This window comes from Rana temporaria, chromosome 1 (genome assembly GCF_905171775.1).
Source record: "Rana temporaria chromosome 1, aRanTem1.1, whole genome shotgun sequence".
NCBI lineage: Eukaryota > Metazoa > Chordata > Amphibia > Anura > Ranidae > Rana > Rana temporaria.
The window spans coordinates 217,006,016-217,032,907 of NC_053489.1; the positions used below are offsets into that span (position 1 = coordinate 217,006,016).

Genomic DNA, 26,892 nt, shown 5'->3' on the forward strand with positions numbered 1-26,892 from the left:
TAGATAATTAAATACATGTTACATTAACAGAGTTGAACAGCCCCGCCCAGGGGGCGGTCCCTCCAGACATAACCCTCCTCAGTTTCATTCTGCCTAGCAAGGAGGACGTATGGCTCCCTTTGGGCCCAGTGCCCTGAGGAGAAATTTTATTTCGTTTTATTTTACCCTTTCTTGAAGAATCTTCTTTCAACTGTTGGTTGAGACAGGCTGGATAATATAGATCCTTGTAGTCTACTCAGTCTGACCAGCAAGCATTGGCACACCTTTGCAAAGAGGCTCGGTCTGCCACGCCATATCCCATGACTCCTGGGGTGGCCGGGGAGATTTGCTTCGAGGTCCACATATGACTGGGCTGTGGTGTTGTCTCACTCACAGTGGACCGACAGCTACCTCCATTGCGGTTGTAGTTCTGTCAGGAATGTGTCAGCGAGTCCTCGCTCGGACGGGTAAGTACAGTCCCTCCCGCTTCAGTGGGTTGGTACGGCTGGGCATTCCTGGGGTTCGGGGGTCCTCGTCTCCTCCCTTCCCTGCTCCTTTTCCGTTGCTGCATTGCTAACATTGCCGCTGTTGGGGGGGTGCCTTCCTGAGGGCACTGTTATCTGGCCTGTGTTTTTTTCTTTTTTGTATGGGGCCTTTTTCACTGTTAAAAATCTCTAGTAGGCTTTTCCTGTTTAAACGCTGCATTTTGCTGCCATTTGGCCAGCATAGCCGTGCTATGGCGCAGCTTACATTGCGGGCGGCCATTTTCCTGTGGCCGCGTTCTGACCGCTCAGCGGCCATCTTGGCGTAGTCCTGACCCCTAGTGCTGCATACACCTACATAACATACACACTATGTGTGTGTATTATTTAAGGGCAACCCTCCCAGGCCGTCAAAGGCCCAGCTGGGGGACTAATCCGTCCCTGGGTGCGTAAGCAGATCACACGGGCACCCAAATCCTGCCATTGTAGTAGCCTACCCTCCCTGTCTCTAGGTGGCATGGGCGGTTTGCAGGTTAACAATTCGGTGAAACCTCCCTGCTCTCCGACCAGTAGGTCTGCAAGGTGGTCTCTTCGGAGTACTAGATAGTTTTTTTTTTCTCCTATCCACAGAACAAAGTTCTTTCCTCGTGTCTTCCTCTCCCCGCCCATCGGTCTGCCTTGCGCAGTGTGGGACTTGCTTAGCTGCGGGGTAAATTTACCTTTCCTGCAGGACGAGAGGTTTGGGGTTTTCTATGGGCCTCAGGCCCTGAATACCTTTTTTGAACGTCCGGTAGTTCCGCATGGAATCCATTCGTTTGGTGGTAGCTGCGCTCCATCCGGGGGACGTCCTGGCGTCCTCAGGCATCAGTCCCATTTTGCGCATGTCTGTGTTTTTTTTTCTGTGCTTCGTGATGAGAGAGGGTCTCTGTCAGCCTGTGGCCCACCCTTTTGATCTGGCATCAGCACCATGGGTTTTCAGCTGGGAGCTCGCATTTATCCTAACTTTGTTGGGACAGCGAGGCTTTGCCTCATTGGCTACTTGGACGACTTTCTTCTGAGAGCAGCTTCTGTCTCAGACCTAGTGGATGTGTTCCCATTCAGACCCTCCGAAGATTCGGGTGGGTGTTAAGCGTTTAGGCCAGAAGGTGTAGCTCAGTGGCAGCAAGCCTGCCTTCCATGTGTGCGACCTAGGGTTCAAATCCTGGGCATGCTAGGTTACGACTTAGCGTTGGAGTATCTAGGGTTGATCCGGACTCCATGGTGGTGAAGGTCCTTCTTCCCCTGGAAAAATTGCAGACTTCAGTTTGCGGTGAAGGTATTGGCATCACGCAATCAAAGTCTTCTCTCCGGGCACCTGCTGGTCCGGGGCCTGTGGGTAGCCTCCTTTGAAGGTTTTCCAGGGGAAATACTGTCCAGGTGGTAAGTCTCTTGTCTCTGAAATCATCAGATTCCGGTGCGCCACCTAGTCAGAGCCTCTCTGAGTTGGTGATGGAGATCCCTGACTCTTCGGTCCGGGAAGTTGTTTCTTCCTTCCAGTGGTCGGTGTTTGCGACGGATGCCAGCCTCACGGGTTGTGGGGACACCTGGGGGGTCCAGTCGGCCTTGAGTCGCTGGACTTGCGTGGTTTTATGGCCTCACCTCCCTGAATGTGCCCCTGCTCGTCTGGTCTCGGTAGCTACCCAGGGTGGGAGACCGCCTGGGAATACCAGGTTCTGTCTACCGTTCATTGTCCTACTATTTTAGGCGATCAGGCTATGCTTCTCCTCGTGGTCAAGGAGGTTGCAAAGTCGTCCGATCTGGTTTCAGCCGGACAACGCCGCGGCCGTGACTTCCGTCTACCATCAGGTATACCGGCAGGCGGACTACTGGAGTCGCCAGATGCTGGACCAGGGCGACTGGTCTTTGTGCTTGGGGTGTTTCGGCTCCCTTGCAGGAGATGAGCCTCACAGGGCATGGATCTCCTGGCCGCTCTTTCTCCACCGCAAGGGTGTCGAAGTTAGTGGCCAGGTCTAGTGATCTGGTACACACACGCGTCAGTCCCGCTGGTGGCCCTGTGGGGTTTGCATCGGCGACTTTTTGCCATTCCTCCATTGTAGTTCCTTCCTCGGCTGCTCCACAGAGTGGAGGCTGAGGAGATCCCGATGATTCTAATCGCTCCAGATTGACCTCTGCGTCCTTGGTACGCCGATATCGGGAGCCTGGTAGCGGAGGTACCCTGGCGTTTGCCAGGGCGCAAGGTCCCTCTGTCTCGAGGTCCCATACTTCCTCCTGTTCAGTCACTGACTTGTTCAACATGGCTATTGGAAGCCAGACTTTAAGTGACTGGGGTCTGTCCGACTCGGTCATCTCAACAATGCTGAAGCCACGGTAGTCTTCTCCTGGAGGATCTACCGTCGCACCTAGCAGGCCTTCATCTCTTGGTGCGAAGGGATGGAGTGATGTCCACGGACGTACTCGGTATCCAGGGTCCTGCTGTTTTTACAGCTTGGAGTGGATCTTAAAATAGCTTGAAGCACCGTTTGGGGCAGATTTCAGTCTTGGCTGTGTTCTTTCAGTGGCCTTTTTGCCGCCCCTTCCCTGGTGGGTCCCTTTTTTGCGTGCTCTCGGTTCTTCAGGAACCTTCTTTTTGGAAACATCAGCGATTTTTTTTTTTTTTTTTCTTGACACTATCTCAGAAGGTGGCCTTTACCTCTGTTAGAGGGGTTTTTGAGTTGGCGGTCTTGTCTTGCAAGCCGCCATGCTTCATCCTCCATAAGGTTTAGGTGGTGGTGCGTCCGCGACCTTCCCTTCTTCCGAAGGTGGTTTCGGCCTGTCGGTGTCTGGTACACAAAAGGGCCTGGCGGTCTCGTCGACCACCATTTCTCGGTGGATCAGGCAGGCTGTCATACAGGCCTATGCTCTTAAGGGGCGCGCCCCCCTTTCCGGTCACGGCACTTTCGACCAGGGCAATTGGTGCTTCCTGATTTTTTTTTTTCTCGACGTCATGCGTCGGTCTCACAGGTGTGCGAGGCGGCGACTTGCTTGTCCGTTCATGCTTTTTCCAGAATTTACATGGTTGCTGTGAGTGCATCTTCTGATGCTTGTTTTGCGACGTGGCTCCCAAACAAAGTTGGCGTCCTTTTTTCCCCCCCACAAATAGAGCTTTCTTTTGGTGGTATTTGATCACCTCTGCGGTTTTTAGTTTTTGCGCTATAAACAAAAATAGAGCGACAATTTTGGAAAAAATAATATTTTTTTGCTATAATAAATATCCCCCAAAAATATATAAAAAAAAATATTTTTTCCTCAGTTTAGGCCGATACGTATTCGTCTACATATTTTTAGTAAAAACAAAAATCGCAATCGCTCTGTAACACGCGCCGGGATCAGGCACGAGCGGGGGGCACGCGCGCCCCTATTGGCTGCTGGGAGAGATGACGTATAGCTACGTGATCTCGCCCAGCAGAGCCGACCTGCCGCCGTATAACTGCTGCCGCTGGTCGGCAAGCAGTTAAAGTTGCACCTCCTCCATTGAGCTCTGCTTGTTTTGGGGTGAAGTTAAAATTGGTTTTACGGATATATATTTCTCACCCCTCGTTTTTGACACTGCTTGGGGACGTCCCACTTGTCAAGATTTAGGAGCTGTGTCCGTCCATGGACGATAAGAGAAAATCCTTTTCTCTGAGTCCATGGATGGACACAGCACCCACCCCTCCTTTTTAGGTTTGTTCTGCTTGTTACAAACTGAGGCTGCATGCTGCAGTGAGGAGGCGCTGTTCAACTCTGTTAATGTAACATGTATTTAATTATCGAACATGTTTCTGCCTAGTCCTCTCCTGTAAACAGGGAACGTAACCCACTTGTCAAGATTTAAGGAGCTGTGTTTTCCGTCCATGGACTCGGAGAAAAGGATTTTACAGTGAGTACAAAAAATCCTATTTGGGGGGTAATTTTTATTGCCAAAAAATGAAGATTTTCATGTGTGCAAAAACAGACATTACATTTTGTACAGACTCCTGCTTCCACCTCTGGTGTTGTCTTGTGTAGTGGCAGTGGGAGAAATTTGTGACAAACTGGGGCAAGGTGAAGGACAGGCTTTGTTTTCAACCACATAGCAACCACTGCACCAAGCTGTGTCATGTTTTATTAGACGGCAGCCAGCTACATGGCACTGTGTCACCGTTTGGTGCTTGTTTAAAATTCATTTTCCCTGATCTTTTTCTTTCAATGCTCTTTCTGCTATGACTTCATTTTGCCCTCTTGCATTTGAAACTCACAGGAATGCCTGGAATCCTCTCTCTCTAATGTGTGCCCAAATTGGGGTCCACTTACAGTCATACTACTGATAGTATACCTCTTTTGCACTAATTTCTAATGCTTTATAACACTTGAAATTAAAAAAAATTGTATTTTCTGATTTCTTTTTTGTTTTTGTTTTGTTTAGGTGTTGGGAAGAGTAGTTTACTGCTAAGGTTCGCGGATAACACTTTTTCAGGTAATTATGTTTATTTTGTGAACACACCATTGCAGCACTAGTTTGAACATGCTGGTCCTATAGTGGCATTCGTGTGCGTTTATGGCTGGGGTGGCAGGCTTTTGTGCACTATTATAAGCCGCCTGTTAGCTGCACTATACAAACCCATACTGGATTCTACCAAATGCTCTAAATTGACAAATTTTGATCTATTTTACTGAGTGATTAGCAAACTGGGTTTGACCACTCATCTGTGTAGAAAGAGTTAACATTTCTCTTAAAGGTTACGTTCACCCTTTCCAGAAATTAGCCCATGCAGTCAAAGGACCCAAGTAGCTATTAAAATCTGTTCAGCTTTGTACAATGTTTCACTTTTATTGTAAGACCAATGGGTACCCCTGAAAGCCTTGCAGACATTTTCCAGTTTGCATACCTCACGTCCTTAGTTGTTAGGACATGGAAAAACAACTTTTTTTTTTTTCACTCCTTTAAAGGGGTGGTAACCCCAGAAAAAAAAATCCTGGTCCTTAAGCATGTTAAACGGCATAGTGCTTGTGCAGTGTCATATGTAGAGGTCGACCGATATGGGTTTTTCTCTGGCCGATGCCGATATTTAGAAATTGGGGAGGCCGATGGCCGATATATGATGCCGATTTTTGCGGCCAATATTTTGGGCCGATTTTTGCATTGGGATGCGTTGTGGAGGGAGGATGGATGGTGCTGGGCGTGGGTGGGAGATGTGTTGTGGAGGGGGATGGATGGAGCTGGCCGTGGGTGGGGGATGCGTTGTGGAGGGGGGATGGATGGATGGTGCTGGCCGTGGAGGGGGGATGGATGGATGGTGCTGGCCGTGGAGGGGGGATGGATGGATGGTGCTGGCCGTGGAGGGGGGATGGATGGATGGATGGTGCTGGCCATGTGTGCATTGTGGAGAGGGGTGAAGATGATTGAGTTGCATTGTGAAAGTGGATGAGAGTTACATTGTGAAGAGGCAGATATCCACCCAGAGTCATCATCCATTTTCACAATGCAACGCAATGCCTGCTTGTCAGTCTTAGCCAGGTGTCCCATTAAAGGAGATTAAAGTCTACAGGGGGCACAGCAGCACACATAACATTTTTGACTTGCCCTTTTTTTTTTTGATAGCTATAAGAAGCTACAATGCACTATAAAATAAATTGCATAGCTTGAATGTCTTTTGCTATCTGTAGCCTTACAACCTTCACCAGATAGAATTAACTTGTGTGACATGCTCTGATGCAGCAAAAAAAGATGTTGTAAAGCTAAAAACAATAATTCCTTGCAAGCTTTTTAAAAAATTACTGGTATGTAAGGAAAATACAGTAATGCTTGGTACCTTGCAGCCATCTAGACTCGTGGGAACCCCATCCATGCAGGGAAGGAAGAGGAGGTAGTGCTGGCCATGATCACCTCTCTGAGTTACTAGTCAGACAGGCAGCAGTGGCGGCAGCGGCTCGGGCTTGTGACATGTTTGATCATCACAATGCTTTCTTCCTCTGCTACAGCCCGCCGAGGTTGGGGGGGCGGGGCTGGGCGGTGCTACTGAAACTTGTTTGTTTCTCTCCTCTATAGGGGCCGGCACAGGGTATCAGCGGCGCGGGTAATGATTTCGCGTGCTGCTGTAGGTGGAGTGGGGCAAAGCAGCGTTTAGTGTAGCGGCCGAAAATCGGCCTAATTTTCACAATAATCGGCCGATGCTGATTTCTTAAAAACAGCCAAATATCGTCATATGTCCCTTTCCATGCTGTAAAATACCTAGGTGATCCTGCCTGTTCCTGTGTAGTTTTAGGTGTGCTGATCCATGATATCGTGGTCAGTTTACATGCCTCCGTCATCCCGCTGTGTTAGTCTCTCCCCCTCCCTGCCTGTCACTTCTAGTACGTGAGCCAATCGACAAACCCTCCCCTCCTGCCGCTATTTCGTGTGGCATTAAAGTTAGTGATGACAATTACTGCCAGCCACTCTGTTAGAACAAGATATACCACACAGTGTATGTGTTTGTGTTTTTGCAACTAAATACCTTATTTCACATTGCCGATGTCACGTGGCCACCCAGCTGAGGTCAGGGGGGAATCTCGGCACCTCCCACTTTAGAGCTTAGATTGTGAAATGAAAGTGGCGGGGAGTTGCGTGACCTCACATTGGCGATTAGGAAAATTGTATTTAGCTGCAGAGTAAAAAACAAAACAAAAAAAGGCACTAATTATGGCAGCCTTTAAAACCACTTTAATGCAGGGAGTGCATGTCCCAACAACAAAGCAGGACATGGGAGATGCTAAATGGTCCAAAGGGAAATGAATAATCGTTGTGCAAAGTGGCACAGCTGAACTTTGCCTTTAAAATATGTAATTGTGAACTCCTTTTGCCTTTGAAAGAGAAAAATTGTAATCGTGTTGAGCAAGATTTTTAACCCAGAATGGATACTATACAAAGTCCTGACCACTTTTGCCATTGTATTTGGGTAGTGAAGGCACATTGGGTCATTCGCTGCTGTGCTCTCCAACACTGGCAAACTTAATTCCCAGCATTGTGTAATACAGCCTGCTGCCCCTTAGCGCTATCAGTCCTGATGTGCAGGGTATTACTGGAGACTCTCACCTAGACAGGTTGATATATTAAAAAGTGCATTTTAATATTACTGGAGGTGTTTAAAATCTGACTACATTTGCACTTTAACTATTTATTTTTATAATTTTTATAGAGAAATTATTACATATTTGCTTTCGAAACCATGAATCCAGCACTACTGGTTATCACTGGCAGGGTTCCTGGCAAAGGAACCTAATTTGAAAACTGCGCCAGAAGACTCTTAGTAAAAGACATTCAGGAAATTAATTTCTCAAGTTTAGGCAAGTCCATAGGATGCAAATGTAAGCATGTAATTCCAAATTGCAATAAAGTTCATACAGGTGTAGAATCCTGGAAGTGCACACCACCAAAAGTGACAGATATTTCAACACTGAAGTGACACCCTTCACCAAGATGCAAGGCCGCTTACCAGAGGGCAAGCTTGATATGCAGTCGGCTTTTATGGACAATAGCGGCGCAAATGCTATCTTAACTCAGGGAAAAGATGGCAGTACTCAGCATCGCTTCACCACCGAGTGCGTCGCTGAGTACTAGCATCTTTTCCCTGAGTTAAAATGGCATTTGCGCCGCTATTGTCCTGCATTTCACAATGAGGCTTGGACATAAATACATGGTGATTCACTGGTACGCCCTATCCCATTGAGAACGTCAGACTTATGACGAAACGCGTCTGGGAAGACGTGCAGTGACGTCACCACGCCAAGGAGGAAGGGCTCCAATAGTTGCCGGCCGGCACTTTCGTTTTACATGCTGCTTGTTTTTATCTATGTTTGTAAGTACGCTTACGTTTTAAATAAATTGAAATTTTATACGGAATTACGCTATGGTGCATCCTCTTTCCATCTGTATGTCCGGATGAGCCTGAGATTGTGCATGGAGTATTCCTCGGGAACCTGTCTCCCCCTGCATTTCTGGGAGTCCATAAAGGCCGCGGCTGGGCTATAGCCGACTGCATATCAAGCTTGCCCTCTGGTAAGCAGCCTTGCATCTTGGTGAAGGGTGTCACTTCAGTGTTGAAATATCTGTCACTTTTGGTGGTGTGCACTTCCAGGATTCTACACCTGTATGAACTTTATTGCAATTTGGAATTACATGCTTACATTTGCATCCTATGGACTTGCCTAAACTTGAGAAATTAATTTCCTGAATGTCTTTTACTAATAAAGAGTCTCCTGGCGCAGCTTTATATATTTTTTGTATACCTTGCTCTGTGGATCGCACGCAAGCTGCTGCCTTTGATAGTAATTTTTGTATGACCTTCTTTATTGTATAAGCGCAGTTTTTCTTGTTGTTTCCTAATTTGAAAACTGTTGTCTGGGGTTTTTCTAATTGAAAACATTTTAACATTTAACACCATTCCCCTCAGCACTCATCCTCAACTTCTTTCCTTTAACAATTGGGTGGAACTTCAGACAGAAATAATGGAGGTTATTTACGAAAAGCAATTCCACTTTGCACTAAAAGTGCACTTGGAAGTTCAGTCACTGTAGATCTGAGGGGGAGATATGAAATGAGGGGAAGTTCTGCTGATTTTATCATCCAATCATGTGCAAGCTAAAATGCTGTTTTTTTTCTCCCTTTGCCTTCCCCCCTCGGATCTACAGGGACTGAACCCGCAAGTGGATTTGCCTTTCGTAAATAACCCCCAATGTGCTTCAGCTGATAACAGACAATTCTAATTTCTCATGACTTTATTGAACACCCTTATTAAACTTTCACAGCTGTGGAGGTAAAAGTAAGCATACTCTTGGAGTTAATAGCTGGTTGAACCTCCATTGGCAGGAAATTGCTTCAAGCAAGTGCTTTCGGTAGCTCCAAATCGCCACCTGCACAATGTTTAGGAGGAATTTTTGTCCATTAAACTTTACAAAACTGATTTAGTTCAGACACATTTGTAGATGTCTGGTGTGAAAAGACATCTCAAGGTCATTCCACCCCATTTCTATGCGGTTAAGGTCTGGGCTCTGACTGGACCAATCCAAAGGGCACATTTTCTGACGCCAGCCTGCGGTTCATTTACAGTGCCTTGAAAAAGTATTCATACCACTTGAAATTTTCCACATTTTGTCATGTTGCAACCAAAAACATAAATGTATTTTATTGTGATTTTATGGTGCACCAACACAAAGTGGCACATAATTGTGAAGTGGAAGGAAAATGATAAATGGTTTTCAATTTTGTTTTACAAATATTGGAAAATTGTGGCGTGCATTTGTGTTCATATGAATTTCCGCCCCGGTCTCAAGCCTTTTGGAGACTCTAACAGGTTTTCTTCTAAGATTGCCCTGTATTTGGCTCCATTCATCTTTCCATCAACCCTGACCAGCTTCCCTGTTCCTGCGGAAGAAAAGTATTCCACAACATGCTGCCACCACCATGTTACACGGTGGGGATGGTGTGCAGGGTGATGTGCAGTGTTTAGTTTTCCTCCACACATAGCATTTTGCTTTTAGGCCAAAAAGTAAAATTTTGGTCTCATCTAACCAGAGCACCTTCTTCCACGTTTGCTGTGTCCCCCACATGGGTTTTTTGCAAACTGCAAATGTGACTTCTTATGACTTTCTTTCAACAATGGCTTTCTTCTTTGCCACTCTTCCATAAAGGACAGATTTGTGGAGTACATGACTAATAGTTGTCCTGTGGACAGATTCTCCAACCTGAGCTGTGTGGATCTCTGCAGCTCCTCCAGAGTTACCATGGGCCTCTTGGCTGCTTCTCTGATTAATGCTCTCCTTGCCTAGCCTGTCAGTTTAGATCAGGGGTGGGGAACCTTTTTTCTGCCAAGGGCCATTTGGATTTTTGTAACATCATTCGGGGGCCATACAAAATGATCAACTTAAAAATTAGCACCACACATCTGGACCCCTTTTACATTACACAGCACCGCATCGCTGGACCCCTTTTACATTACACAGCACCGCATCGCTGGACCCCTTTTACATTACACAGCACCGCACATCTGGACCCCTTTACATTACACAGCACCGCACATCTGGACCCCTTTACATTACACAGCACCGCACATCTGGACCCCTTTACATTACACAGCACCGCACATCTGGACCCCTTTACATTACACAGCACCGCACATGTGGACCCCTTTTACATTACACAGCACCGCATCGCTGGACCCCTTTTACATTACACAGCACGGCACATCTGGACCCCTTTACATTACACAGCACCGCACCTCTGGACCCCTTTTTACATTACACAGCACCGCATCTCTGGACCCCTTGTACATTACACAGCACTGGTCCACTTTTACAATATACAGTACCCTGCACATCTGGACCCCTTTTACATTACACAGCACCGCACATCTGGACCCCTTTTACATTACACAGCACCGCACATCTGGACCCCTTTTACATTACACAGCACCGCACATCTGGACCCCTTTTTCATTACACTGCACCGCATCTCTGGACCCCTTTTACATTACACAGACACCCCCCAGCTCTGTCCTTTCCTGCATTAATCATGCAGATGGAGAGACAGTGAGCAGCGCTGAACAGAGGGCAATCACCTGCTGGTTTACCTATGTTAGCTTCAGCAGCTCTCTACTCAGCGCTGCTCAATGTCTCTCTCCCCTGCGGTACAGGAGAGTGTTTGCTTACCTTGCAGCTGGAGATGGAGAAAATTAAACTTGGCGTGCCGCCGCCACACTGTAAACACGTGCACACGACAGCGCCTCCCACTCCACCGCCTGCCAATCGCTGCCGTTATCTGTTTTTTCCAGCCCTTCTGCCTGGTTGGCTGGTGTTCCCCGCCACTCCCACATTGAGGGAGACAGACAGTTCCACCAGCCAACAAGGCGGAAGGGCTGAAAAAAAAAATGTTTCCTGCTTGGCGGGACTCGGGGCTATTAGTGAAAGCCTTAATGGCCGAGACTCAGGCTTTTCACCAAACCATTTGGGGCTCCAGCCCACAGCTCCGCGGACACACACTCAGCGGCACGGAGGGGTCGGATGGAATGATTTTGCGGGCCGCAGGTTCCCCACCCCTGGTTTAGATGGACGGCCATGTCTTGGTAGGTTTGAAGTTGTGCCATTCTCTTTCCATATTCGGATGATGGATTGAACGGTGCTCCGTGAGGTGTTAAAAGCTTGGGATATTTTTTTTTTTTTTTTATAATCTAAGCCTGCTTTAAACTTCTAAACAACTTTATCTCTGACCTGTCTGGTGTGTTCCTTGGCCTTTATGATGCTGTTTGCTCACTAAGGTTCTCTAACAAACCTCAGAGCTTCACAGGGCATCCGTATTTATACTGAAAGTTAAATTAGATACTGGTCGACTCCATTATCTAATTGGGTGACTTCTGAAGGCAATTGGTTCCACTAGATTTTAGTTTGGCATATCATAGTAATGGGGGCTACAAATACACACCACACTTTTCAGATATTTTATTTGTAAAAAAAAATTGAAAACCATTTAATATTTTCCTTCCACTTCATAATTTATGTGCCACTTTGTGTTGGTCTATCACATAAAATCCCTATAAAATACTTTTACGTTTTTGGTTGTAACATGACAAAATGCGGAAATTTTAAGGGGTATGAATACTTTTTCAATGCACTGTACTTCGATGTCTAGGGTCACTGTCCTGCTGCATTACCCAACTTCTGCTAACCTTGAGCTTTTGGAGCATGGCTTCCTCTGTGGTGTTCTGCCATGGACACCCTGCGTGTTCAAAGTCTTACGTACGGTAGACTCGTGAACAGGAATGTTTGCCAATTCCAGTGATGTCTTCAAGCCTTTAGCTCTTTACTCATGGGTTCTTCTTTACATCATTGAGGAGTCTGTGTTGTGCCTTGAGAGTCATCTTGGCTGGGCACCCACCTTTAGGAAATATAGTCACACTACTAAACTGCCTCCATTTATAGACCATTTGTTTGTTGACTGATGGATGCCTAAGCACTTTGAGGCCCCGTACATACGAGGGGACATGTCCGATGAAAACGGTCCGCGGACCGTTTTGATCGGACTTGTCCGCTCAAAGATTTCAGTCTGATGGCTGTACACACCATCAAATCGAAATCCCAGCGGACAGAGAACGCGGTGACGTAGACGACAACCGACGTTCTCTATCGCGCGAGTTCAATGCTTTCACGCATGCGTCGAATCAATTCGACGCATGCGCGGGATTTCGGTCCACTGGTTAGACGTACTAACCAGCGGACATGTCCGACGGACAGCTCTCCAGCGGACAAGTTTCTTGGCATGCTAAGAAACTTTTGTCCGCTGGATATCTGTCCGCTAGCCTGTACACACGATCGGATCTGTCCTCTGAAACTGAAACTGGTCCGCGGAACAGTTTCAGTGGACATGTCCGGTCGTGTGTACGAGGCCTAAGATTGCCTTGTATCCCTTTCCAGCCTTATGCAGATCAGCTACTCTTGATAGTATGTCTTCAGAGAGCTTCTTATTGCAGGGCATGGTTCACATCAGCGGATGCTTCTTATGAACCGCAATCTTAAAATGTTTGTCTTTTATCACTCAAATTTTTTTTCATTACCCATTCAAATAAATCTTTAATTGCATGTATACAGACAGCGAATTGAGATTTGCCTGTAAAATATATTTTAAACCATTTAAGTTTTAACATTTTCTATTGAGTCCTATGCAATGCCTTCTTTCTGTCAGAAAATGTCTCCATGAAAAGTAAAAAAAAAAACAATTCACATCTGATATGAATGGCCATTGTAATCTGATGGCAATAAAATACAAAATCAATTTGTACAAGTTGCGCACTTAAGAATGTTTCCTTTTTTTCCTTTATAGGCAGCTACATCACAACAATTGGAGTTGATTTTAAAATCCGAACAGTGGAAATCAATGGGGAGAAAGTGAAGCTGCAGATTTGGGACACTGCCGGGCAGGAGAGATTTCGGACAATAACATCAACGTAAGAATGCACAGGAAGCAATATGTCCGGGTATTGTGTGGTGTTGGTGAGATGCTGCTGTTCTGTACGGGAAATGACATTCTTCAAAAAGATGCTAGTTTCAGCTCTGTTCATACATTCTGTTGTCTCTTCCACTCCAAAGAGTCACGTGTAATTTATTTGTATATGGTTAATAAACCACATTAATGTTTCATTTAGGCATGCTTGGTATTTAAATTGCATGAGAATTGTGTAATTATCAGTTTTTACATTTGAGAATATTTTAGTAATACATGTGCCCTAAAGTGATTGTAAAGCCACAAAGAAGCCCCAATCCTCCTCTTCTTATGTCCCTCACCGGTGCTCCTGGCTCTTCCCTTATGCCCCCATTGCAAGCCACTTGCTATGGGGGCACTTGTGCATTTTTACTCCCAAGCAAGCTCCCAGCTGCTCTGTCTGAGGAGGGTGAGAGCGGAGAGAGCCTCCATTCTTGTGCACATTGCTGGACTGATTTGGAGCTCTGGTAAGTATAAGGGGGGACCTGCACCGAGAAGGTTTATTTACCTTCAGCCTTTACAACCACTTTAAAGTGTATAATGCATGTACTATCAACATGCTGCCCTAATAACTGGCGCGCCCTTTTAACCAGCTTTATGCAGATCGTATACTATAGCACCATCATAGACCTCCTAATGGCCATTTCCAGGGGTGTACCAACAGGGGTCGCTTGTAGGGTTGTCCAGATACCGATACTAGTATCGGTATCGGGACCGATTCCGAGTATTTGCGGGAGTACTTGTACTCCTGCAAATGCCCCCGATGCCTCATCCGATACTCGGCACCCCCCCGCCGCCGCATCCCCGCTGCCACTTGGTTAATACGGGCGGGGAACATTACAGCTTTCATTTGAATAGCTGTAGTGTTTCGCGCCGCGTATAGACACTCCCCCTTGCTCGGGTAAACTGTCCAATCCCGAGCAAGGGGGAGTGTCTATACGCAGCGCGGCGCGAATCACTACAGCTATTCAAATGAAAGCTGTAATGTTCCCCGTCCGTATTAACCAAGCGGCGGCGCTGCAGCATGCAGGTAAGGGGGGACATGGCTGGACATGGGGGGGGGCATGGCTGGATATGTGGGGGGACATGGCTGCATTTGGGGACACATTTAAAAAAAAAGTATCGGTTTTCGTATCGGCGAGTACTTGAAAAAAAGTATCGGTACTTGTACTCAGTCCTAAAAAAGTGGTATCGGGACAACCCTAGTCGCTTGGATAGTAGTAGCGGGGAGGGTGGCAGCATGTTTGTAGAGGAACAAATCTCCCTGGGTTCCTCCTGCGTCCGCTGAATGCCTGTGGGGAAAGAGGAGAAGCGAACATTCAGCAGGCGCAGGAGGAAAATGGAGCGGTCGGCTCCTCTAATCAGAGGTCTAAAACTGGTGGTCCTCCAGCTGTTGTGAAACTACAAGTCCCATGGCTGACAGTTACAAGCATGATGGGACTTGTGGAGGGCCACCAGTTTGAGATCCCTGCGTCTACATGCAGCCGCTTCTATCCATCTTTTTTTCTGCTCAAGCCCCCCTGAGCTCTCGCCTGGCCCTCCCTCTTCCCCGCAGCACTGCCAGGTTCCCCCGTCCCCTCTCCTGCTGGCTGCTGCACTGGATCTGTCAGAATAGGGAGTGGGGAAGGGGAGCTGGTAAATGTGCCATTTTCTGGCCCCTTCCTTTTCTGACTGGAGAGTCGGTGATCCGTACCGATCACTGACTGTCCATTCATAACTAAAACGGTAAACTGTGTTTACTATTTTTCAGTTTGTGAACTGGGAGAAGCTCTGTACAGCTCTCCATTTATTCATTTCAGATGAGACTGCAGAGGAAGAGATTGAGGACTTGTCACAAAGGTAAAACATCAGAGGTCTGTTTAGACCCCTGAAATCTCACCAAAGCCCCAACAGGGCCCAAAAAAAAAATTTGTAAAATTTGTGAAATAAAGAAAAAACTGCTACCAGTGGCGGAGCCCCCAGGGTCACAAAGGTCACACTTGCGACCAGGCTCAGAGGGAAAGGCCCCGTTTTTTGCCCTGAAGGTTCTAGTTGCGCCACTGGCTATTTCATTTTTTTTTTTTTTTTATAATTATGGCCTTTTCACAAAAGTTAAGTTTCCATCAGTATTTCCTCAGCTGTTTTGTTCACATCATATCCAGTCACGAGTACATCATGCTTTCTGCATAAACAAATCCCCAGAAAGGGCCATAAAGTTTTTATAGTAACATATAGGTATAGCATAGTAACATCTAGGTACCTATATATGTGTAAGATGAGGTATACTAATGGTACACCTCATATATGTATATATTTTTTTCTTGCAGATATTACAGAGGAACACATGGTGTTATTGTTGTTTATGACGTTACCAGTGCAGAGTCCTTTGTCAATGTAAAAAGATGGTTACATGAAATAAATCAGAATTGTGACGATGTTTGTCGAATATTAGGTAAGCGTTCTATGTGACGTTCTCACAAAATACAAGTCCGTTCCAATTGTTTCCTAACGCAAGTTGTTTTTCTACGAACAGTGGGAAATAAAAACGATGATCCTGAGCGGAAAGTGGTGGAGACTGAAGACGCCCATAAATTTGCTGCACAGATGGATATACAACTGTTTGAGACTAGCGCCAAAGAAAATCTAAATGTTGAGGAGGTGTGTACTGGCTCTGCTTACACCATGCTTGTATTTGAGTTTTATAGATTTTTATAGATTTGCTCTGCTCTTGACTGGGTGGCCAGTCAATCGCACCACAAAGCATAGGCAAATGTGGGCAATATTTTTCACATTTTTTTTTTTTATGAGTATAGTCGTTCTAAAGGCAAACGTTGGTGTTTTTTTTTTTTTTTTTTTTTTTTAACCATATTGCATGCTGTGCATTAAGGTAAGTAACCTTCAAATGCCCATGTTCCTTCCCATAGGCCATAGTCTCCTTCTGTGGTCAGTCAAGTCCTGTGAGGAGGGAGTGGGAGGACATGGCCAGAAACAGCCTGGCTTGGGAGTGCATCAGAGAAAATTTCAGAGAAAATTTAGATGCCGAGAGGGCTGGAGGGAGACTCAAGAAGGAGAGTAAGGGAGCGCTCTGTGCAATACCAATGCACAGAAACAGGCAAGTATAGTGTGTTTTGATCAGGCCGATGATGAGGGCTGGAAAGCGGCGCCGGGCGTGATGAGGTCACTGGTGGGTTGCAACGGAGCTTCGGAGCATGCGCACTGGTAGATGGAACTCTGGGCGCGCTCCTTTGTCAAGCTAGTGAGACTTTGGCTGATAACAGCCTTATATCTACCTTGGAACACTGCCATCTAGTGGAAAGGATGTAACGTGCTTTCCAACATGAAATACCCAGAGATAAAATAATATAGATATCGACAGATAGTTTAACAGAACTAACATGACATTACATATCAACTTCAGTTCTTGAGGTAATTCCTAATAAAATGGGCAATAAAAAAGTATATAAAAATAACAATAATGTATTTTCCTATATACATTTTTTTTTTCCATTAGACCTAGGAAGCCACTTAATTTAACTAATGGTTGTTTGGTGTTTACAGAATTTTTTTGTGGTGGGCAGGATTCGCTGTATTATGCCATACACTTATGTTTTGCACCATCTTTAGTTCATTTGTTTATGCTTTTAGACTTCATTTAGCCATTTGTTTGGGAGGTCTGTGATAGACAATACAGGTGCATCTATCATTAGCCCCTTCCTGCTCCCAGCCTATTATAATAATACATCCTCCGAGAATCGTGCCTCGTGCTGATTGATTATGGCTAAAATGAGAATCACGTTTTTTGGGGATTTTTTTGCGCTTAGAAGATAGATCACGATTCTCGCTGAGTAACATCATCTTTCACATTAAAACCCCAACAATTGGGCTAACTTTACTGTTTCGTTTTTTTTTTTTTATTATTATTCATTGAAGTGCATTTTTCCCCCAAAAAACTGCATTTGAATGACTGCTGTGCAAATACAGTGTGACTTAAAATATTGCAGCAATTGCCATTTTATTCCCTAGGGTCTCTGCTAAATTTATATGTATGTATGGGGGTTCCAAGTAATTTTCTAGCAAAAAAATATTGATTCTAACTTAAACAAGTGTCAGAAAAAGATTTGAACTTTAAGGGCCCTTTCACACTCACGGATCCCGTGAGGATCCGTTCTATTATCCGCTCCGTTGATCCGGCAGATGACAGGGTGGTCCCCACACACTGTGAGGGACCGCCCTGTCAGATCTCCGCTCTCCCCTATGGGGGGATCGGATGAACACGGACTGTCTGTCCGTGTTCACCTGATCCGATGACGGATGGAAAAATTAGGATTTCCTCCATCTGCAGAATCGGACCGTAGCAGGGACCGATGAGATCGGACATCCGCTGACACCCGCTATCCCGTAGGGATTAATGTATGTCCATATGGATGCAATACGGACATACTGTCCGCATGTGTGAAAGGGGCCTAAGTGGTTAAACTTCCTGCATTTACACACAAGTTTGATCTAAGAATTACATTTTTTTTTAGTGTTTCATGTTGTTAAAAATTTGTGCAGCTCTAGTACACACCCTACGATCCACACTCCGGTGCAGTCTGTCACCCGCCGTGCCCACAGGACACGGCCGATGACAGATCACTGTACTAGGCCAACCCTAACGGATCACATTAAAGTTGTGCACAATGAAAAGCTTAGTTGCATGCCTTTCATTGTGTACCATTATGATGAGCTCTGTGATTGGTCACAGTCATCACATGGTACAGACAGGGCCAGTCACAGCCCATCTGTACCATGCGATTAGCTGTGGCCTTTTACAGCTTTTCACAATAGTAAACACAGTAGTTTTCATTCAGAAAAAATGGTTGCTTATAACTGTAAAATGAAGAGTTATAAGCAGTCATGGCTTGTAAAAAAAAAAAATATATATATATATCCTAATCACCTCTCAAGAGTTGTACAGTAATACTGTGGTAACACACAAGTGCTCTGCTCACTGTATATGTAAAATACATTTATTACAAATTTTATTTTTATAAATGTCACCAGTTGGTGTCCCTGATCACCGCCACATCAGTCGTACAATGACTCTGTACTGCACTGGTAACCGTGTGAAAAAAAATTCCCGTAAAAAACTTGCCATGCCTCTTACTAAATGCCTTGGTCTTTCTGCTTTCCAAAAAGGGGTCATTTTGGGGTATTTGTACTGTCCTGGTTTTTTTTCGGCCTCAAGAAATAAGTGTTACATCAAGATTGATCAATTTTCTGTTCTATATATCCCACAGTGTGTGGGGACTTTACAATTTTCCTACAGACTAAATAACGTACACCGATTTGGGTTATTTTCACCCAAAAAAGTAGCAGACTACATTTTGGCCTAAATTTATGGAGAAAGATTTTCAAAATGTTATAACGAGAAGAACCCCCCCCTTTTTTTTTTCTTCCAAATTTTTGGTCTTAATATATTTTGCAAACAATAAAAAAAACAGTGGTGATTAAATACCAACAAATGAACATTTGTGTGGAAAAAAAAATGATAAAAATGTTATATGGGTAGTGTTGCATATCGCGCAATTGTCATTCAAAGTGCAACGCGTTGAAAGCTGAAAATGTTGGCCTGGGCAGGAAGGGGGTAAAAAATGTCTGGTATTGAAGTGGATAAAGGTGAAAAATCATCAGCCACTTTGCTTGCTGGCATTCCATTACTACTTCTCTTCATCCTGGCCATTGGGGAAGGGCAAGCTGTTGCACTACTGGATTGGCTCCATGGGTTCACAATAAACAGCATCTTGTTTTCTTTCAGAAAGCCCCTGTGTATGTGTTTTAGTTAGATTTCACAGCGGTAGTTTTCCTGGCCTCCAACCAAGTCATCTCTTGACCAGGGCTCATTTCTCTTGTGATAAGTATCCCTGTGGGGAGGTATTTAGCACTTTACCCAACCTGCAGATTGGTTTATCAGCAGCAATACACAAACACAAATCGATGAGAAGGAAAGGAGGTTTGACAAATACACCACAGGGATTTCCATGCTAAGATAATTTGGTTGCAGATCATTGGAGAAATCAATAATACATCTTTGAAGAGCTGATTGTTTTATAAATAAACACAGAGGCTTCCTTCTCTTCATGCTTATAAACCACAGATGTTTAGTTTTTGGTTGGATTATCAAGTACAGAATATAGGATCTGCCATTGCACTTCTTTTTAAAAGGGTAAAGCTCAAGGTGTGTCATAGTTCATTCATTATCTGGTGCGTCACTGACCCAGAACAAGCATTAGCAGGTGACATGATAACCGATTAAGCTCACACTTGTTCCAGCCCAGTTATTTGTCAGATAATGGCAGAAGGATTAGAACAGCACCAGACCATGTACCTTCAAAAAGCAAATTGGCAGTGGCAGCCTTTTTTCTCTACGGCCATGCACTGCAGCGAAAGGGCAGCCAATCATCACGTTTTTCCTTAAATTCTATCTTTACTTGTAAAGTTTACAACCTCCTTTTTGTTTGTCTTTACAGATGTTTAATTGCATTACTGAGCTAGTTCTTCGAGCAAAGAAAGAAAACTTGGCAAAGCAACAACAGCAGCAACAGAATGACGTGGTGAAATTAACCAAAAACAGTAAAAGGAAAAAGCGATGCTGCTAGGTGCAGGCACAGCACACAAAGGCTGCTCTTAATCCGAACATTCGTTCCTGGAATGAAGAGTAACTGTGCCATGGGCAGTGCCCAGCTTTCAGGGGTTGGGGCATTTTCTCAGTTTTGTGCTGTTAATTTAAGAATTTCTCAAGGTTTTCTATTGAGAGGCGCTGACACCTTTTTATTGCTGTGCCAACAAGGTGTTGTGGATCCTTGTCATCCCCTTGTCACCCCTGCTCTTCTGGAGCGTCTGCTAGGAAAGGACAGTTGCAGTGCCTACCCCTTGGACTGATTAACAAGAGTCTGTACATACTGTATATTGCGTTAACCAGCCTCGCCTCCCTCCTTTCGCTTTGGCTTTCACCTTCCGATCGCCAAACTGTCGTATTGCGCAAATATAAACTGATCACATTTTTAAAGATTTAGGACAGTTGGCGTCATTAACCTTGAGCCTGGAGTCTGTCCTGCCTACTAGGGGAAGAATCACTAGGCCTTGCTGTTATTTTGCTTCCCTGCTGTTTAGTTTTTTTGTCAATATTTAAAACCATGCTAAAGAAAGCCAACCATCTATTACATTGACCAGAGCAGGACTTGCGACTACAAAGTCACTTTGTTTTTAATGAAAAGCCGGACGGATCCTGAACTATTAGCAGTTGTTTGTTACAATCTCTATCTCAAAAAAATTGTGAATTTAACAAATTATGTGGGTTAAAAAAAAAAAACTCTGCCAAATTTTTGTACCATCTTTATAAATGGGATCAAAGTTAATAAAAAAAAAAAATGTAAACTTTGGGTCCTGAATTTAAAACAAAATAGGCAGTTGTCTCGTGACGTCTGCGTGTGAAGTAGAGGGGTTAGCTTTGCACTGGTTGTGTTCAGATGGGCATTAAAGAACCAATAAACCCAGAACAGAAGTGATACTTTCCTAGAAAATCTTTTTACCATATTCAGAAATATACATCTTAGTGAGTCTTCCTAGAAATGGATACAATCCAGAAGCTATGTATCCAACTTTCTGTAAATAATGGAGAGACACAGCAGCTCTATTGTGGCCTCATATATCTGCTACCTGTAGAGGTCGAGCAACAAACAGTTTTAAGCTTCTTCTACCAGGTAATACCTCTGGTAGACTGCAAGCTCTAATTTCAATGTCCTGAAAGACTGGCCACCGAAGAATCTTCATCACCAAACACTCCTGTCATGTCTGATTCCTGGTCCCCCCCCCACTGTGTTTCTACTCTCTGACCCACTATGTCACCATAGGACCCATTAGTGATGTTGGGACCAGCAGGAGGAACCACAGCAGGGGAACAGCATCAACATGTCCAAATGTATGATTGAAGTACCTTTTAAGTGCTGTAGCTGTGAAACAAAGCACATTTTAGAACTCCATCACTCAACAAAGGAATTCATATCTTTATTTAAAAGAATTGACTAGTTCTGGATTTGTGCATTCATCTGTCACGCACCGGTTATACCTATAGTAAACGGATCTTGAAAACCTGTGAGGTTAGAAATCTAGTAAATGCCTCTCTGTGATCAAACATCCTTGTGTGTGAAAGGGGTCAGGATTCATTTCTGGATGTCAACTGCTGTCATATACCCCAACTCGTTAATAATGGTCCGGATCAGCAGCCCATCTTCGTGAAACCAACTACTGTTTCAGTTGGACCTACAACTGCTGATTTGTAAGGGTGCAAGCTCTATAGATTTTATACTCCTCCTGGCTTCACTAGTTAATGAGTCACTAATCTGAAATATGTACCCTTCTGCCACTGCCTTTCATGGTTAGCGACTCACTTGGTAGTGAAAGCAGGGCGATATTTTCTGGAGGCTGCAGCTTTAGAGCCAATGCAGCAATGGCAGCTACATTATGTCTGTGCTCACATGTTCCATTCAATTTTGTTCTGGAAATTATTGGTCTGTGAGCATAACTTTTAGGCAAAATGATTAAAACTAGCATAAACGGAATAAAAGACAGATGTGCGTAGGAAAAGGACTATCCCCATATCGTACCACATTTCTCTTGGATTAGCTCTGATAAAGTGGTAAATTATATTTCTCTGTGAATGACTGTGTATTTCAATGTGTAAATTAAAAGGCTAGCTGCATCCAAAACTTGGTGGTGGTTAGTAAGGGACTGGAGATTGTCCCTTACTAACTAAAGGCTTGGGGCCTTTTCACATGGCCCTAAGCAATATGTCCTATTGTTTGTCACCACATTATTTGTTCTGCATCATGCCTGCAGCTGGACAGAACTTGGCATTCCTTTTAAATTTACCACTGCAAGGTCTACAAGAAGCCAGATTTGTAAATCAATGCAAAACTGAACAAAAAAATAAAAACATTTGGGTGCAGCTGGTCTTTTTTACAGACCCTTGCAGAAAATGACATCAAAGGTAAGCACAAGAAGCATGGAAAATCATAGAAATATTTTATTCCAGAATTTACAATAAAAAGCATAGTTTGTATTAAAATATGACATCATTTTTTATATCTGTTTTATGTTATAAAAAGAAAACTGTATGCAATATAAAAACTCTGCTTCGTCTATATACATAGAGCATTTCTCAATACTTGAGCTGTAAGGTAGGGTCAGGGGCAGTTCCTCTGCTGTGCTCTGTCTGGAAGACCAGAGGTAGGGAGTCTATTCCTTGGAATGAGAGCAGCTCAGGACCTGTCTACAACAGTTATACCTGCTAAATTCATTTGTCAAGGAAGCTGTGAAGTGAATAGAAACTGATGGCTCTAAAAGTGCAAAGTGTTCTCTATGGATAAAATCCAGTGAACAAAGCATTGTTCTACAAAATAGAAAACAAATCTAAAAAGGAAAGTAAAGTGTGAATGCAGCTTAGCCCCAGAGGCTAAGAATAATACTCTTGGGAGTTTGTTTTTTACATGCCGAGGTGCCTGCTTGCCTGGCTGTAAATTTGACTATGAATTTGCTCACTTAGGGCTCTTTCACACGGAGCGGACCGTTTCTGGGTCCGCTCCGTGTGTCCGCCAAAGCTCAGCGGGGATCCCCGCTGAGCTGTCGGCGGATAGGGCGGTCCCCGCACACAGTGCAGGGACCGCCCTGTCTCTGCTCCGCTTTCCCCTATGGGGGACTGGATGCAGACGGACCGTCTGTCAGTCTGCATCCGGTCCGTTCTACCGAACGGAAGAAAAATAGGGTTTCTTCCGTTCGGAAAAGCGGATCCCGACTGACGCGGACGCTAGCGGATGCTCCATCCACTAACGGACGCGTTCCCATAGGGATTCATTACAAGTCCGTTAACGGACTTGTAATGAACGGACGAACGGTCCGCTCGTGTGAAAGGACCCTTAAGCCAGCCATAGATGGTTCAAATCTCAGCCAAGATTTGAACCGTGTATGGGAAGGTTGATTATACCCAATTTGTTTAATCGATCAACTTGGATACAGCCAGCCTGTTGGATTTTACATGCATTTAATGCTAGTGGCTGTAACAGCCACCAGCTATAATCACTGTGTTCTACCAGCATGGATGGCTTTCCCCACCCCCCCCCCCCCCATGCTGGGAGAACGCAATGGCTTTGTGGGAGGCATTCCCCCCCCCCCCCCCCCACATCAACACTGACTGTGTTGAAGGTGGAATCGAGCGATTTTCTTTTCGGAAAGATAATTGCTCCGTCTATGGCCAGCCTTAGGATGGCTTTAGGGATCATCGATGGTAATACTTTTTAAAAATCCCCTCAGAATGAATTTACCCAAACAAAAGTCCATCATAATTCATAATACTTCAACTGTGATACAGTTGCAGTTAAGCTTTTGTTTTCTTTAGAAATGAAAAGAGACTTCTCCCTTCAGAACCAATGGGCTCTTCTCCTGGCCGCTCTGTACGATTCAGAGTGCTAACTTTGCCACAGTGCTTAACGTGGTGGCCCCTGGAGAAGGAATACACAGACTGGCTCCATTCCTTCTGGTGTTTGTCCATCAATTGCTGGTCAATGACTCTGTGCATGTCATCCTATTATAAAACAAAAAAGGTTAGTGTAAATCAGTCAGTACATGACAGCATTAACTACACCAAATGGTAACTTGTCATTGCAAGACAGGGCAAATGAATGTACCAAGAAGTATGTTTATACACAGGCTAAATGAGCAATGAAGGAGTAGTGGGAGATGACTTTATAGCAGTAAAGAAAACCTGTTAGAACAGCATGCATTATAACTGAATAACCCAAATTTCTATCAAATAAGACCGTGAATTCAGCATCAATGTTAATTTACCTTCTGTTGATGCAGTGAGACTATACAACAGCCCTCAGCACTAAAATGGATCTTTGTTAGTGGCAGCTGCACAAATATGCACACTAGTAATGTGAACGGTGCAGAATTGTTATAGATTTTTGTTAGCCCTAACCAGAATCTGTGGTTGTACGTAGAGCGTAAAACACTTGTCTGTGCTATTTTATTTCAGTGGTACCTTGACACAAAATGTGGCAGCTTAGTCCGTTATTCAGGTAATGCCTGAATATAACACAATTTAAGAATAGTCTTATATTAGTTATTTAAAGGTATAATTGTCTTTTAGCAGCAATGAGACTTGCCACTACCAGAAGAATTAAAATATCAATGCTGATATTTTAGAAAAAGTGACTAGGGGTTATACCTCAGTAATTGGGTTAGCACATACTGTACAGTCGTAGCCAAAAGTTTTGAGAATTACACATATACTGATTTTCACAAAGTCTGCTGCTTCAGTGTTTTTTTTTATTTTTTTTAGATCTTTTTGTCAGATATTACTATGGTATACTGAAGTATAATTACAAGCGCCAAAGACTTTTATTGACCATTACATGAAGTTTATGCAGAGTCAATATTTGCAGTGTGACCCTTCTTTTTCAAGACCTCTGCAATTTGCCCTGGCTTGCTGTCGATAAACTTCTGGGCCACATCCTGACTGACTGGCAGTCCATTGTTGCATAGTCATAGCTTGTCAGATTATTATTTTTCTTTTTCATTTTGAGGATTGATGATAACTTTAATGGGATTAAGGTGTGGGGAGTTTCCTAACCATGGACACAAATTTTCAATGTTTTGTTCCCTGAGCCACTTAGCTATCACCTTTGCCTTACTGGAAGATGGTCATGCTGGAAAAGGCATTGTTCGCCACCAAACTGTTCTTGAATGGTTGGGAAAAGTTGCTCTCGTAGGATCTTTTTGTACGGTACTTTATTTATGGCTCGTGTTCTTAAGCAAAATTGTGAGTGAGCCCACTCCCTTGGCTGAGAAGCAACCCCCACACATGAATGGTCTCAGGTTGCTTTACTGATGGCATGACACAGGAGTGATGGTAACGCTCACCTTTTCTTCTCTGGAGAATGTTTTTCAGGATACCATAAACAATCGGAAAGGGGATTCATCAGAGAAAATGACTACCCCAGTCCTCACCAGTCCAATCCCTGTACATTTAGCAGAATATCAGTCTTTCCCAGATGTTTTTCCTGGAGGGAAGTGGCTTCTTTGTGGCATTTTCTTGACACCAGGCCATCCTTCAAAAGTCTTTACCTCACTGTACGTGCAGATGTACTCACACCTGCATGCTGCCATTCCTGAGCAAGCTTTGCACTGTGCAGCTGAATCAACTGTAGGAGATGGTCTTAGCGCTTGCTGGACTTTATTGGTCGCCCTGAAGCTTTCTTCACAACAATTGAACCTCTCTATTTAGTTCTTGATCCGATAAATGGTTGATAGTGTGCCAGAGAGTGCCACACCTTGATTTTTCTGGATCGGATGCTGCAGAGCTTGCTTGGAAGTGACCAACTGGCACTTGGTTTTACTTAAGGTGCTTTCAAGACCCCATTCTGCTAATAAGTTGGCTATGGAGTGATTTTCAGGACCAAAGATGTTGGCATTGTCTCAGAGCCTGCCCTGTATCTAAAGACTCACTATATGAGTAGGCTTATCTTCAGTAGCCACCTCATGGTTTGGACCACTTGGCACCTTAAAATTCCCACACTCTGCTTGTCTCAACCTCAGAAGAGGTTAATGCTGAGGGAAGGGGCACTGATGTAATCTGCTGGGAGGAGTGTCTCAGTGCTCTTTCCCAGCTTTCAGTGTTGAGAAAGTGTCTCCCAATTTGCAATGAGATAGGGGGATTGCCAATCTTTTTGGTCAAATCCTCCTGCCCCTCTACAGTCGCCATGGTCACCATCCTCCAACCCTCACTGGCTGCCAGCTGCCCTCAGTTTGCGGGTACCTGAAGGCCTTTCCTTGCGCCCTAAATGTAGTTACCTTTATTGCCACATTTCTGGATTTAGACACAGAGGGAAAGGTATGGCTGCAACAGGTGACCATAGTTTACACACTTCTAATGATTCTTGGGACATTTGCTCTGTGCCCCCTGAAAGCACTGACAACTGTAATCCAGAATCTTGTTGCCATATGATTTTAGAGATTACATTGTCAGAGTTCCCTGCCTTATCCAGAGGACCTCCTACTAAATTCACCTTTGACTTTGCGCCCAAATTAATATTTTTATTTCAGGTATTTGTATAGAGCTGACAATTCAAGCAGCACTTTACATATATATTGTACATTCATACCAGTCCCTTCTATCGAGGAGCTTACAAACAAACTAAGGTCTCCATCATGCATGCATACACAGCCTAGGGCCAATTTAGACCAGAGCCATTTAACCCACTAGCATGTCTTTGGAATGTGTGAGGGAACCACATCCACTCTGAGATATTCCTGTATGGGGATTGGAAGCACCATTCATAGTTTGACACCCCCCCCCCCCCCCCCAAAGCACTTATTTAATTTGTTCTCGTTTGGGAAGGATTTTTCTAA

The 26,892-nt window shown here is 44.5% G+C and overlaps 2 protein-coding genes across 4 annotated transcripts in view; one reads left to right on the forward strand and one right to left on the reverse strand.

The window, feature by feature from the left end:
• Nucleotides 1-22,557, forward strand: part of RAB35 (RAB35, member RAS oncogene family) — a 37,478-nt gene extending 14,921 nt beyond the window's left edge. The window contains exons 2-6 of the mRNA XM_040350458.1: nucleotides 4,885-4,935; nucleotides 13,309-13,432; nucleotides 15,774-15,898; nucleotides 15,980-16,104; nucleotides 19,956-22,557. Coding sequence (XP_040206392.1) covers nucleotides 4,885-4,935; nucleotides 13,309-13,432; nucleotides 15,774-15,898; nucleotides 15,980-16,104; nucleotides 19,956-20,084 — 554 coding nt within the window. The 3' untranslated portion in view covers nucleotides 20,085-22,557. The remainder of the gene's footprint in view (nucleotides 1-4,884; nucleotides 4,936-13,308; nucleotides 13,433-15,773; nucleotides 15,899-15,979; nucleotides 16,105-19,955) is intronic.
• Nucleotides 22,558-23,657: 1,100 nt separating this feature from the next.
• BICDL1 (BICD family like cargo adaptor 1) overlaps nucleotides 23,658-26,892 on the reverse strand; it is a 100,946-nt gene continuing 97,711 nt past the window's right edge. For 2 of the 3 annotated variants that reach the window (XM_040350480.1, XM_040350471.1), the window contains one exon: nucleotides 23,658-24,064. In XM_040350480.1, coding sequence (XP_040206414.1) covers nucleotides 23,858-24,064 — 207 coding nt within the window. In that variant the 3' untranslated portion in view covers nucleotides 23,658-23,857. The remainder of the gene's footprint in view (nucleotides 24,065-26,892) is intronic. The other variant, XR_005748706.1, reaches the window with a different exon arrangement.